This window comes from Chionomys nivalis, chromosome 19 (assembly GCF_950005125.1).
Source record: "Chionomys nivalis chromosome 19, mChiNiv1.1, whole genome shotgun sequence".
NCBI classification, from domain to species: domain Eukaryota; kingdom Metazoa; phylum Chordata; class Mammalia; order Rodentia; family Cricetidae; genus Chionomys; species Chionomys nivalis.
The window spans coordinates 11,973,496-11,985,369 of NC_080104.1; the positions used below are offsets into that span (position 1 = coordinate 11,973,496).

Below are 11,874 nucleotides of genomic sequence, written 5' to 3' on the forward strand. Positions count from 1 at the left end.
TCCTCTCTTTCTTTTTCTTCCTTCTTTCCATCCTTCTTTCCATCCTTCCTTTTCTTGTTTGAGACAGGGTTTCTCTGTCGGTTTGGAACCTATCCTGGAACTCACTCTGTAGACCAGGTTGGCCTCGAACTCAGAGATCCGCCTGTAGTGTTAGGATTAAAGGCGTGTGCCTTTAACTCTATAAATTTTCTTCTAGTCCTTGAACAGAGAACGTTGTCTCTCAAGATCTCAAACACTAGGATCTTCTTTTTTACCTATAGTCACAGGGCATACACTCAGGGGACCACCCTTCCCCTACACTAACCCTAACCCTGCCCCAACCCGCTCTGGGGCAGATGTCCCTGTTCTCCACACTGTCTAATCCTAAAGGGACCGGAGATTGACTTGACCGCGGCTGAGTCTCCAGCACCTAGGACAGGGCCTGCCACCAAGCAGGCGCGCAGTGGGGTGCGCGGGGAGCTGGCGGGAAAGGAGGCGCCCTTAGGAAGGCAGCCCCGGAGGACGCGGATCAGCCAAGTGGGAAGGGCCAAGCGTTCCTTTTCCCGGGTGCGCAGCTAATTCTAACCTCCACCACCCAGAGGCCGCGCTGAGCTTCTTCCGGCCAGTAGGAATCGGAAGTGGAGTTGAAGTTTCCCATGATGCTCCGCGCGTCGTCTCTTCTAACCGCAGGGCGATTAAGCAGGCAGTAGCTATGGCTGCGCCCGGGCCAGAGGATCTGTCTCCTGCGGCCGCCCCCGGTAAGGCGTGAGATCCAAAACTTGGGGGCCCGTTTCTTCCCTGTTGCTACCTGCCAAAAGGCATTTAGTGACTGGCGCTTCCTTCGTCGTTCCTCCCTGTCTCCTTGGTTCCCGGTGTCCTGGCCGGAGCGGGCTCTGTGGGTCACTTCCTCGCTTTGGGTGGAGCTGCTTCTCCTGTCCTGTACTTTTGGGTGTGCTGGCCCCCACTTCACACTTCATAGCGAAGCCTTAGTCTCTGCCTCCGAAAGTCCTCTCCTGTCCTGATGTCGTTTAAGTCGCTCCCAGTCAGGATCAGGTCTCCTGTCACCGTCCAGAGTATATGTGGGTGTCTGCAGGTGTGACCCCTGGGAACGAGAAGACTGATGTTGATTTTAATCCCCCCCCCCTTTACCCTTTCATTCACGGACTAGATTTGGATTGGTATGAGAAGTCGGAAGAAACTCACGCTCCTCAAGTAGAGCCTGAGACCGTCATCACGTCAGTTCAGGAACCTTCGGAGCCCTTTCGCCCAAGAGACTTGGTGCCGGTGGTGTTCCCCGGGCCCGTGAGCCAGGAAGGCTGCTGTCAGTTTACTTGTGAACTTCTAAAGCATGTCATGTACCAACGCCAACAGCTACCTCTGCCCTATGAACAGCTCAAGCACTTCTACCGGAAATCTCCTCCCCAGGTTCGCGCGGGCTTTGAAAGAAAATCGGTGGGAAGACTTCATGACTCTTAGATGGTGGGCAAGTAGAAAAGTGAGCTAAGAACTCAGCTTCCGAGGAAGCCTGGGCCTTTGCGAAGGCTTGCTTTTTTTGTTTTTCCCCACTTGGGCCTTGGTGTTCTCTCTCCTCGTTCTCTTACTGAGACTCGTCCTGTTGTGTGTTGTACGAGGACGTCATGAGTTAGTTCTCTAAATTGTATATATATATATATATATATATATATATATATATATTTTTTGGTTTTTTTTGAGACAGGGTTTCTCTGTGGTTTTGGAGCCTGTCCTGGAACTAGCTCTTGTAGACCAGGCTGGTCTCGAACTCCCAGAGATCCGCCTGCCTCTGCCTCCCAAGTGCTGGGATTAAAGGCGTGCACCACCACCGCCCGGCAATTGTATATATTTTTTAAAACAAGATTTCACTGTGTAGTTCAGGCCAGAGATCTGCCTGCCTCAACTTCCCCAGTTAACTACTGGGGTTATAGGTGTGCATCGCCATACCTGGCGTATCCTTAATGCTCTGTCTCCTCTCTCCTCCCCTCCCCTCCCCTCCTCTTCTTTCTCCCCTCCACTTTTTTTCTTTTCTTTTTTTTTTTTTGAGTAAAAGTTCATGATTGTATCGTCTTCATAACAAGATCAGCTTAGAACTGGATCACTTGGCCCTTTCTCTTCTTATCACCACCCAGTTCAAAATGCTTGCATCTCTTAACAGCCAGCATCCTCTTAGATCTGCAGTTGGGCTCCACACATTCCAGTCTCAGCACAATCTTCTTTTTTTATTTTTTTTTTATTTTTATTATTTTATGTTTATTGGTGTGAGGGTCAGATGCCCTGAAACTGGAGTTACAGACAGTTGTGAGCTGCCATGTGGGTGCTGGGAATTGAACTCAGGTCCTCTGGAAGAGCAGCCAGTGCTCTTAACCGCTGAGCCATCTCTCCAGCCCCTCAGCACAATCTTCTTTGTAGTTTTCGCCTTTTGGGGGGAAATAGGCTTAGTCTGCCCACCATAGCCACTCTGTGTCCTGTCATACTGCCTCTTTCCCTGGATATACAAAGAATCTTTGCCCTTCTTGTACTGGGTTACTTTGTGGGGTTGGTGCTTGCCGCATTTCTTGCAAAATGTCAGGCGGGTCTTAGGAATGTTCACCATGTTGGCGGTGCGATATTGGCACAGAAAGGCCCCTCCTCTCTTGAGAATCCAAGGCCCCTCACATGCTAGACAAGTGTTGTACTACTAAGCTGTAGCCCCAGACCTGAATTGGCTGTTTACATTTGAATTTTTTTCTTCTCACATTTTCACCCGTTTCTGGTTTTATTTTAATGTATTTTCTTGGGGATAATTTCTAGACTTTAGAGTCTAACAATTTTTTATTCTTAATCAGTTTGGGATCTTTTTGGGGGGGCGTTAGAGTTTTTGTTTTGTTTTTTTATTTTAAAGGTCTTGCGGTGTTGTCCAGTATGGTTTTGAATGTGTGAACTTTAAAGTTTTTACATTCACTTATTTAGTGTGTGTGGGGAATGGGGAGCAGGCATCACCATGCAGCTGTGGATGTCAGAGGACTATTGCAGGAGGCAGCTCCCTTCTACCGTGTGGGCCAAGGGATCTGGCAACCAGGGCCTGAGCCATCTCACAGGCCAGTGAGCTTGTGAATTTCAGTGATCTCCTACTTCAGCCTGGGTCCTAGGATTATAGCCACCATGCCCTCAGGACCATAAAATTTTCTCTTCTCTCTCTCTCTCTCTCTCTCTCTCTCTCTCTCTCTCTCTCTGTCTCTTTCTCTCTCTCTCTGGGGGGGGGGCTTTCCCACTCTCCTCCTTGCTGCTTGCAGTGTCTTTCTTCCAGAATCCTTTTCCTGTTTGTTTCTTTTACTTTCGATGTTTGCTGTTTGCTGTTGGAACTTTTGATTCTGTCTGGTGAATATTTCAGGATAGATCACTATCTGATGCCTGGGCCTTATGAACTGATATTTATAAGGAGAGCCTGGTGATCTCTTGGAAAACGCAACAAACGTGGTATAGGAGGGCCGGAATGGGGCCCTAAAACCAGCATTTAGGAGAGAGATGGGTGGATCACTTGGGTTTGAAGCCAACCTGCTCTTCATAAGTGGTTCCAAGCTAGCCAGGGTACATAGACTCTCTTAAAAATTGCTTAAAAACCCGGAAGGTGGAAGCAGACAGATCTATGTGAGTTTGAGGCCAGTCTGGTCTACAAGAGTTAGTTCCAGAAAAGATAGGGCTGTTACACAGAGAAACCCTGCCTTGAAAAAAAGAATAAAAAAGAAAGAAAAGCCAGGCAGTGGTGTGCATGCCTTTAATTCCAGCACTCGGGAGGCAGAGGCAGGTGGATCTCTGAGCTTAAGGCCAGCCTGATCTACAAAGTGAGTTCAGGATGGCCAGGGCTGTTACACTGTTACACAGAAAGATTCATTCATTCATTCATTCTTTCTTTCTTTCTTTCTTTCTTTCTTTTTCTTTCTTTCTTTTTCTTTCTTTCTTTTTGGTTTTTTGAGACAGGGTTTCTCTGTGGATTTTGTAGATCAGACTGGCCTTGAAGTCACAGAGATCCACCTGCCTCTGCCTCCTCAGTGCCGGGATTGAAGGCGTGTGCCACCCCCTCCGGCTGAGAGATTCTTCCTTGAAAGGAGAAAAGAAAAGGAAAAAAAAAAGACAAAATCCCTCAAACTATAGTATTACAAACTCTCCCCAGACTTCTGTCACGCAGATTTGTTCAGCTCTGCCCATCATGCTTCCTGCATGCCTGTACTATCTAGTTCTGCAGTGTGGACTTGCTTATTGGGATGTTTCTTACTAACAGTTGCCAATCAGCTCTCTGTCTCTTTTTTTATTGATTTTTATTGAGCTCTACATTTTTCTCTGCTCCCCTCCCTGCCTTTCCCCCTCCCCCCTTCAATCCTCCCCCAAGGTCCCCATGCTCCCAGTTTACTCTGGAGATCTTGTCTTTTTATACTTTCTACTTCCTGTGTAGATTAGATCTATGTAAGTCTCTCTTAGTGTCCACATTGTTGTTTAAGTTCTCTGGGATTGTGGTTTGTAGGCTGGCTTTCTTTGCTTTATGTTTGAAAACCACCTATGAGTGAGTACATGTGATAACTGTCTTTCTGTGTCTGGTTTCCTCACTCAAAATGATCTTTTCTAGCTCCATTTTCCTGCAAAATTCAAGCTGTTGTTATTTTTTCTTTATCCATTCTTCAGTCAAGGGGCATTTAGGTTGTTTCCAGGTTCTGGCTATGACAAACAAAGCTGCTATGAACATAGCTGAGCACATGTCCTTGTGGCATGATTGAGCATCCTTTGGATATATACCCCAAACTGGTATTACTGGGTCTTGAGGAACGTTGTTCCTAACTTCTGAGAAATCTCCACACTGACATCCAAAGGGGTTGTACCAGCTTGCACTCCCACCAACAATGCAGAAGTGTTCCCTTTTCCCCACAATCTCTCCAGCATAAGTTGTCATCAGTGTTTTTGATCTTGGCTATTCTTACAGGTGTAAGATGGAATCTCAGAGTTGTTTTGATTTGCATTTCTCTGATGACTAAGGATGTTGAACATTTCCTTAAGTGTCTTTCAGTCATTTTAGATTCCTCTGTTGAGAGTTCTCTGTTTAGGTCTGTACTCCATTTTTTTTTTTTATTGGATTATGTGTTCTTTTGGTGTCCAATTTCTTGAGTTCTTTGTATATTTTGGAGATGAGACCTCTGTCTGATGTGGGGTTAGTGAAGATCTTTTCCCATTCTGTAGGCTGTCGTTTTGTCTTATTGACCATGTCCTTTGCTTTACAGAAGCTTTTCAGTTTCAGGAGGTCCCATTTTTAATTGTTTCTCTCAGTGTCTGTACTGCTGGGGTTCTATTTAGGAAGTGGTCTCCTGTGCCAATGTGTTCAAGTGTATTTCCCACTTTCTCTTCTATAAGGTTCAGTGTGGCTGGCTTTATGTTGAGGTCTTTGATCCATTTGGACTTGAGTTTTGTGAATGGTGATAGATATGGGTCTATTTTGATTTTTCTACATGTTGAAATCCAGTTATGCCAGCACCATTTGTTAAATATGCTCTTTTTCCCATTTGATATTTTTTGCTTCTTTGTCAAAAATCAGGTGTTCAGCCGGGCGGTGGTGGCGCACGCCTTTAATCCCAGCACTCGGGAGGCAGAGACAGGCGGATCTCTGTGAGTTCGAGACCAGCCTGGTCTACAAGAGCTAGTTCCAGGACAGACTCCAAAACCACAGAGAAACCCTGTCTCAAAAAACCAAAAAAAAAAAAAAAAAAAAAAAAAATCAGGTGTTCAAAGATGTGTGGATTGATATCCAGGTCTTCTATTCAGTTCCACTGGTCCTCCTGTCTGTTCTTAAGCCAATACCAGGCTGTTTTCAGTACTGTAGCTCTGTAGTAGAGTTTGAAGTCAGGGATTGTGATGCCTCCAGAAGTTCTTTTATTGTACAGGATTGTTTTAGCTATCCTGGGTTTTTTGCTCCTCAGTTGAGTACCGTTCTTTCGAGACCTGTGAAGAATTTTGCTGGGATTTTGCTGGGCAGCCAATCAGCTCTCTTAACTCTTAATGCCCACCTTACAATTGGGTGGGGTAGGCAGCATCTTCTTTTTATCTTCTGAAGCTTCTTGCCTTTGACCAATGTTATTCTTTAGTTCTTTCTCTATAGGCAGTTCTTTCTAACTCACTCCATTTTCTCTCTCCCTCACTGAATGTTCTCTCTCTCTCTCTCTCTCTCTCTCTCTCGCTCTCGCTCTCGCTCTCTTCCTTATTGCCTTGAGACAGGGTCTCATTGAATCAGAAGCTCAGCATTTAGGCTGACTGGCTGGCCAACAAGCTCAGGACTTTCTTGTTTCTGGCACGCAATGCTGGATTTTGCTTTTTACCTGGTTTTGAGGATTTGAACTCAGGTCTTCATGCTTGTAGAGCAAGTGCTTTTACCCTGTGAACCATCTCTCCATTCTCGATAACCATGTCTGTGTTCAATTGGAAGGCCTACTCTAGAGTTATCTTGATTAAACCAAGTAATCCTCATTTCTATACTCCCTGTATAACAAAAACTTGCTACCTTCATCTATGCCAAGTCTTTTACATTAAAAAAAATTTTTTTATTGCTCTGTGTGTGTGTGTTTGTGTGACTGCATACTTGTGCCACAGTGGAGATCAAAGGAAAATTTTGTCATTCTTTCCTGTTTTTACTTGGGTTCTGGGGATCAAACTCAGATTGTCAGGCTTATGCAGCAAGCCCCTTTTAGTTGCTGGGCCAGCTCACTATTTCCTTGCTTTCATTTTGCTATTCTCCAGTTTTGAGTACCATCTTTGCTATTCAAGTCACAGGAAAACTGTAGTTGGTACAATGTATAGATTTCCCTTAACTTAATGCTTTCTGATAAAGCCCAGTAACAGGAATCCTGTTTATCTACACATCTCAATGGGGTTCCACCAAAGGCCATCCACTTAATTCTACCGTGTTTTTTTCTTCTGTCACTCTTTGTCTTTATAGTCAGAGGACACTGCAAGGAAGAAACCTCGGCTCCCCGCTGAGGTGAACAGCAGGAAGTGTCAGCAGGCTCTGGCAGAACTGGAGAGTGTCCTCAGTCACCTAGAGGACTTCTTTGCCCGAACACTAGTACCAAGAGTGTTGATCCTTCTTGGAGGCAATGCCCTGAGCCCCAAGGAATTCTATGAACTTGACTTATCCAGACTAGTCCCCTTCAGTGTGGACCAGAGCCTGAACACAGCTGCCTGTCTGCGTCGTCTCTTCCGAGCCATCTTCATGGCCGATGCCTTTAGTGAGCTGCAGGCTCCTCCGCTCATGGGTACCATTGTCATGCTGCAGGGGCACCGTGACTGTGGAGAAGATTGGTTTCTACCCAAGCTCAACTACCGAGTGCCCAACCGGGGCCACAAACTGACTGTGACGCTGTCCTGTGGAAGACCTTCTGTCCCAGCCATTGCCTCCGAGGATTACGTTTGGTTCCAGGCACCAGTGACACTTAAAGGTTTCCACGAGTGACTGAACGAGGACAAGGGCTGAATTCTCCCTGTGCTACCAAGGCGCCCATCTCTTGTTTGGAATTGAAGCTGCTTCCTGGTGAGGGAGGAAGGCTCTGCCCTGGCAGTATGCCGCCTCTCCCCAGACTGCCTGGTGACTGATGTTATGTGGCCATCGCTGTGGTACTCATCATCAAGCAAAGTCCCCAATCAACGATGGACTCCCAGAAGCCTCTATCTGAGATTAGAAAGCATGGAGGTGGACGTTCTCTGCTCTATGCTGACTTCAGAACGGTGGTTACCAGGGTCATTATGTAGGTGTGACTCAGGCATTTAAATATGAAGTGACTAGAGTCATATTAAATTTTTCTAGAGTCATATTAAATTTTCCTAAAACTTTTGACTTAGACTTTTTGCCCTTGGGACTCAAGGGTTTTTGTTGTTTGTTTTTAGAAAGTCCTGTGTATCCTAGGTTGGCTTCGAATGTGCTGTGTGCAGGAGAGAGTAACCTTGACCGTCTGAATGTTGGCATCCTGGGCAGCCATTCAAAACACGGTTACCTGGAGCTTCTGCTGCTGGTCAGTCGACCAGAGGGTGCTGCTGTATGCAGGCTCATGAAGTCACCTGATGATGACCATGTGCCCAGCGCCAGGGGCTGAGTGGGGGAAGTCCCTGCATCCTCTCTCGGCTGTTCTCAAGTCTCAGTAATTTGGATTAATTCTGCTCTTCAGATCTGAGAAACAAATTCAGAGGAAGGAGACCAAGAGAATAGGCTGGAAACAGAAAAGCAAGAGGCTCTTCCTAGAGCCAGATGGAACTGGGGCTCAGGCTCCCAGATTGTCCCGGGATTTTGAGGGGTTTTCTCCCCGTGTTCCTGTTCCTTCCGGAGCTTTTGTCCAGCCTTGTCTCTACAGCTTGATGGCTGCTGACATTGCTCTTGGCAAAAATGGTCCTTCTGTCCCTCCTGGCTGCGAGTTGAGGACAGACACCCACCCTGCCGAGGGGGAATGTGTGTGAAGTGCCTGAGACACAGTAACACATGCATATTCTTCAAGATGTTTTCAGGCAGTTTCATGTTACGTGAGCTCCTGACCCTCCTGCCTCTGCCTACTCAATGCTAGGATTATAGACTAGCAGGCCACATTTTTACTGTGTTTCTTTTCCTGTGTTTTGGAAGCTGAAAGTCCAGTCTTGGGGAGCCTGTGGCAAACCCCGCCCCTTTGGATCATTCATATCAAACTCCCGTTTCTGCTTTACCCACCCCCACTGCTCTGCGTGACCTTTCTTACCTTCATGTCCTTTCTAACATGGCACTTCAATTCTACATACTTCAGTATGCCCCACAATGGAGACCGTTTTCACAATCCATTGTGTGTGACACCAGGCTGGCCTCTGTGCATCTGCCCCCTGCTTCTCGTGCCTATGTACTATTTAAGCACTTACACACAAGGCTGAGGAGGGTAGTGCATGCCTCTAATCCCAACACTTTGGGAAACAGAGATAGGCAGATCTCTGTGAGTTCAAGCCCAGCCTGGTCCACAAAGTGAGTTCCAGGATACCCAGGGCTACATAAATGGACCCTTCTCAAGAAACCAAAAAGGAAAAAAGGTACTTATACACCTTAGTTAATGCTAACTTATATGTATATGTTAGTATGTTAAACCTGAAGATTGTGAGAAAAACCAAGTCCACAATTGTCTGATTAAAGCAAGCTGTATTTTAGGGTATGCTGGAATTTTATCTATGGCCTGTCAGAGGCTGCTCTAAGTCAGGATTTCAGAGAGTGGCCCCTGCTGGCCTATTGAAGTCCCCTTTATAGGAGAGACATAGTGTTTACAGGAGCAAGAGAGTCAGTTCTTATACATTCTTAGTGTGGTGGCCAGCCATGAAAGCTAAGTCTGGGCAGGACATCCAAAGGAAGTTCTTTACTTCCAACCATTATCACCTGGGACTCTGGCCATCGATAAATTTAAATGGAGTCTGGAGTCTCAATAGTTTACCCTGAGACAATGCCTGGCAGGCCAAGGTTACCCGACCCCCACCCAAGAGCAGACCTTTCAAAGGAAATTCCTGGCATTCCAAGCACTGTAGATAGAAACACCTGCCAGCATTTCACCAGGACACCCCTAGACAAATGTCAGCCAATCAGGGGTCCTGAACCTCAGAGACCCCCTCACCCCCACCTTTACTACTATAAAAACACAATTCTAATTGAGCTCAGGGCTCTCCAGATATTCCAATACGTTGGACTTGCTGAGAGACCGAGTTTGCAAACTTGATTAAAATAAAGGCTCTTTGCTTTTACATATGGGACTCAGTCTCCTTTGTTGGCTTTTGTGGGGACCCATGGATTTGGGCATAACAGAAAGATACGATGAAAGGGAAGGAGGGTAAGGATATACATTATGTGGATGGTGTCACAAGTTTAGTATAAATCAAACATGGTTTGCAGTTTACATCAGTTCTAATAAAAACTTAATTACAAATAGAAATTTAACTTGCAAATATTTAACACAGGAAAAATAGAAACTTACTGTCTTAACTGCAAACAGAACCCTTAACCTACAAGGTCTGTTTTACTTGTTTTGGTCTCACGTTAACTCACAAGGTATACTGTTTCTCACGTTAACTCACAAGGTATACTGTTTCTGCTTTGGTCCCACGTTAACTCACAAGGTATACTGTTTCTGCTTTGGTCTCACAGCTGCTCCATTATAAATGATGTTTGGGGAGGTGAGTTTGCCTTCACGGTGAAGCCGGAGTTCAAACCTGTTCACCTGCCGGCAGCTGCTCTCCTGTGATCTTAGTGTCATTTTTCTCTCAAATAGCCAGGATTTGATCCTGCTCCAGATGGGCACATAACAAAGCTTCGAGACTCCCCCTTCCTTCCAATTCTGGTTGCTGAGGTGGAACTCACCAGCCATAGATAAATCCAGAACCGGTGAAAACAAGGCGTTTGAGAACTATGTTATGTGTTGACATCAGCAGACATGTATCCCAGCAGCCAGACTGTTGGGTTTTTTTCTGCTAGTATTTCTCTTCAGAAGAATTGGGCCATGTTGCCAAAGCAGGGAGGTGAAGTTGGGAATGGGGCCATAAATTGTTTTGAGGTGGAAGAACTATCAGCCAGGTCAGCTGTTCTCAGATGCTCATTTAAACAGCCACGATGAACAATGCTCAGGCAATCAAAACAAAGTAATTATTGAGTGATTTAGACACATTTCTCTATGGGCTTGGCGTGGAGGCTCAGGGCATTTTGGCTTCATGAGTCTTCCGTAAAGGAATCCAGAAATAAAAGCTCAGTCACTACAAAGCAAGCCTAACTTCCCTGAAACAAGTCTTCAGAGCAACCTGTTGAGACTGCGTTTGTCTGGAGACTCTTGAAGTGGTTGTGAAAAAGCCCCAGTCAGGTTAGCCTGGGGAATTCAGAGTCCCACCAATAGTGGGGTCTTGGTCTTCATCTGTCTGTTGCTACCATCTGAGTCTAAACCGTTGTGGGGGCCCAAGGTTAAGTACATGCTAGTTGTAGCTGCTACACACGTGTGTTGGCTTCTTTGAGACAGCATCTCACTAAGAGCCTTGACTGGTTCAGCCCTTGTTAGGTAACTCTATCTGCCTGTCACTGCCTCCTGAGTGCTTGTTTTAAAGGTGTGGGTCACCACCCCTGGAAAATGTCACCCTTTCCACATCATCCTTTTCCAAGGAGTGGTCCTGGGTCTTACTCCTTTGTCTGTTTGCCACTCTAGTCCAGGGACTGAAAGAGCTCTCAGGAGAAAACTGGAGAGGACAGAATGGATGGAGCCTACTTGGTGAAACCTGGCTTCGGGGGCGCTTAGAGGGCGTCAGAAACTCGTGCTTTTAGAAGCAGGAGCTGTCAGATTCGTCATAAAATTCTGAAGTCATACTTACCTGGCAGGGGAGATACCATGATCACGAAGGTGGTTTTCCCAGGGCGAGGCTTATCCATTGCGCTCGCGATGTGCTGACCCCTGCGGGTTTTCCCCAAATGTGGGAAACTGCGTTAGCGCTCTCCCCAGAAAAAAAATAAAATTCTGAGGTCAAGAAGTGATATTCCCAGGCTGAAATAACACAACTAATGGCTTTGTTGGGGCTTTATTTAGTTTTTTTGTTTGTTTGCTTTTTTTTTTTTTTTTTTTTTTTGAGACAAGATTTCTCGGTTTAACAGTGCTGACTATCCTGGAACTACCTCTGTAGACCAGGCTGGCCTGGAACTCAGAGACCCGCCTGCTGGGATTAAAAGCGTGTGCCACCAGCGCCCAGCGAATGCCCTTGTTGGGACTTTGTGTTGGTTTTCTTCCCAAGTCCCTATTGGGAATGGCTGGAGCATAGGCCTTAATAATACGAAGCGTGAGTGTGGAGCTGGTCTGGCACTTCGTAACTGAAAGCCGAGCCGAAACAACAAAAGACAAGTGTCTG

General features: G+C 46.1%; 1 protein-coding gene and 1 pseudogene across 1 annotated transcript; both read left to right on the forward strand.

Moving 5' to 3' along the window:
- The first annotated feature begins 660 nt into the window (after positions 1–660).
- Mad2l1bp (MAD2L1 binding protein) lies at positions 661–9,721 on the forward strand. Its single transcript, XM_057752069.1, has 3 exons — positions 661–737; positions 1,148–1,404; positions 6,947–9,721. Exons 1-3 carry the CDS (start codon positions 692–694, stop codon positions 7,457–7,459), a joined length of 816 nt encoding a protein of 271 aa, XP_057608052.1. The 5' UTR covers positions 661–691; the 3' UTR covers positions 7,460–9,721.
- A 1,617-nt stretch (positions 9,722–11,338) lies between these two features.
- LOC130862466 (U1 spliceosomal RNA) lies at positions 11,339–11,474 on the forward strand (annotated as a pseudogene).
- The last annotated feature ends 400 nt before the right edge of the window (positions 11,475–11,874 follow it).

Coding starts and splice junctions, on each gene's coding strand:
- Mad2l1bp (XM_057752069.1), top strand. CDS start 692: ATGGCTGCGCCCGGGCCAGAGGATCTGTCTCCTGCGGCCGCCCCCG. Junction 738..1,147: donor GTCTCCTGCGGCCGCCCCCG/GTAAGGCGTGAG, acceptor TTCACGGACTAG/ATTTGGATTGGTATGAGAAG. Junction 1,405..6,946: donor ACCGGAAATCTCCTCCCCAG/GTTCGCGCGGGC, acceptor TTGTCTTTATAG/TCAGAGGACACTGCAAGGAA.